Source organism: Morone saxatilis, unplaced genomic scaffold (genome assembly GCF_004916995.1).
Source record: "Morone saxatilis isolate NCDOM2014 unplaced genomic scaffold, NCSU_SB_2.0 Contig4, whole genome shotgun sequence".
In the NCBI taxonomy this organism is placed as follows: domain Eukaryota; kingdom Metazoa; phylum Chordata; class Actinopteri; family Moronidae; genus Morone; species Morone saxatilis.
This window is the reverse complement of record NW_023339984.1, coordinates 15,068,077-15,069,762: the sequence shown is the minus strand read 5'-3', so window position 1 is coordinate 15,069,762 and position 1,686 is coordinate 15,068,077. Positions and strand designations below refer to the sequence as shown.

The 1,686-nt window shown below is 45.1% G+C and overlaps 1 protein-coding gene across 1 annotated transcript in view; it reads left to right on the top strand.

The window, feature by feature from the left end:
* Positions 1-214: 214 nt before the first annotated feature.
* shroom4 (shroom family member 4) overlaps positions 215-1,686 on the top strand; it is a gene marked incomplete in the record, with an annotated part of 67,154 nt that continues 65,682 nt past the window's right edge. Inside the window, 1 exon segment of the mRNA XM_035675444.1 lies at positions 215-532. Coding sequence (XP_035531337.1) covers positions 410-532 — 123 coding nt within the window.

Below are 1,686 nucleotides of genomic sequence, written 5' to 3'. Positions count from 1 at the left end.
GAAACGAAACAACCGGCAGGATCGTGTGATACGTGTTTGAACGACATTATGAGTGTAAAACACGCTAACGTCTACTTTTAATCACCGTTCAAAACTACTTGACCGGAAGTCGCGACCTCCTCGTCGGCTACGACCGTAACTCGCTTGACTCTGGCTCAAAACTTTTCCTCCCTCCCCCCTCTCTCTCTCTCTCTCTCTCTTCCACTCACTCCTTCCTTCAACCCCTCCATCCATCCACTCGTTGTTGTTGTTAAGAGCGGGTGATGGAGAAGCCGAGGGGCCGCTGCCGGCACCGCTAAGTTAAAGCGAACGAGAGAAAAGGTGAAGACAAATAAAATTTAACAAAATAAAATAAAAATAAAAAAACCCCGACGGATAAAAACGGCACCGGAAGGAACGGAGGAATAGAATGGAGACGGTTGAGCAGCTCGTGTCGTTCCACCACATTCAGGTCCAGTTGAGCGGGGGCGCGCCTTGGGGGTTCACGTTGAAAGGCGGGCTCGAGCACGGCGAGCCGCTCATCATCACCAAAGTAAGTTAACTTTACTGACTATAAATAACACATAACACAATAAATATGTGTGTTTTATACGCGTAATGTCAATTAAATGAGCTTAAAGTTGGTTAAAGTTGGTTAAAAGTGCCTAAAGCTACTTTATTTTGATTTATTTGCACCTTTTTTTTTATATTTATGTCTGTATTTGCTGTTTTTTGGGGTTTATGTTTGCACAGTATCACACTCAGACTGGCTTTAAGGAATTTTATTTCATAAGGATGTGGTTGCTTGCAAAACAGCTCCACCAAAACAGCATTTGTGGTCAAGTTTTTTTTGTTTTGCAGCCTTGTGTGACTGTTAATATGTGCTTTTTTCAGAAAGCTTGGTTTCAACTTTTCAACCCAAAGCTTTAAAAAATAAGGGCAAAAAAAGGATATACCCACTCACATTGAGTGTACCCACTTCTAAAATCCCCTCTGGTGCTCATCCTTCATCCTTTTTATGAGTGGATGGAGGAAGGAAAAGAGGAATACGTCTCTTAAAATGCACAATTATGTAGTTTCTCACTCGTACGCCGGCAAAATCTGCACCTCCTCATGTGGCTAAGTGTCAATTTAGCAGTAGTTAAGGGATATGGTGCAGATGCTGTTTATAAAATACAAATTAAGAGTACACCCACGTCTCCAGGTACCACTACATCGCTGTGCTTTGACGTCTTCCTCCTCTTCTTCTGCAGAGAGTACAGAAAGTTATTGCTTGAAGCTGACGTACTAATGAAAAAGCCTCTGTTTAATGTAATGCAGCAGGTTTTGGGGGTTCAGGTCAAAGGGTTCCCCCCCCCAACAGGGCTGCTAAAAGAGGTTCCCGAGGCTCTGTTCATCTCCCTGTCACTTCAGAGTGCCGACAGACGACTAAAACCAGCTCAGGTGGTCGTTTTTTTGGCGTCGGCTATTGCAGAAACCAAGAGGTGCGACGCCGAGCGCTCAGGTGTGTTTCTGGGGGCAGTTTGGTGAGATTTGGACGTGACCTCGTCCTTGTGCGATGAAGTTTTTCCTCCCCTTTCTCACGGTTTCAGGCCGCGGGCGGCGGAGCTCCTGGAAGAAAAGGAGGGTGCCCTTTTTTTGAATTACTGCAAGTAATTATTGGTGTGTGTTCTGCTGGGGGTGGTCTGTCTGCCTGTGTGTGTGTGT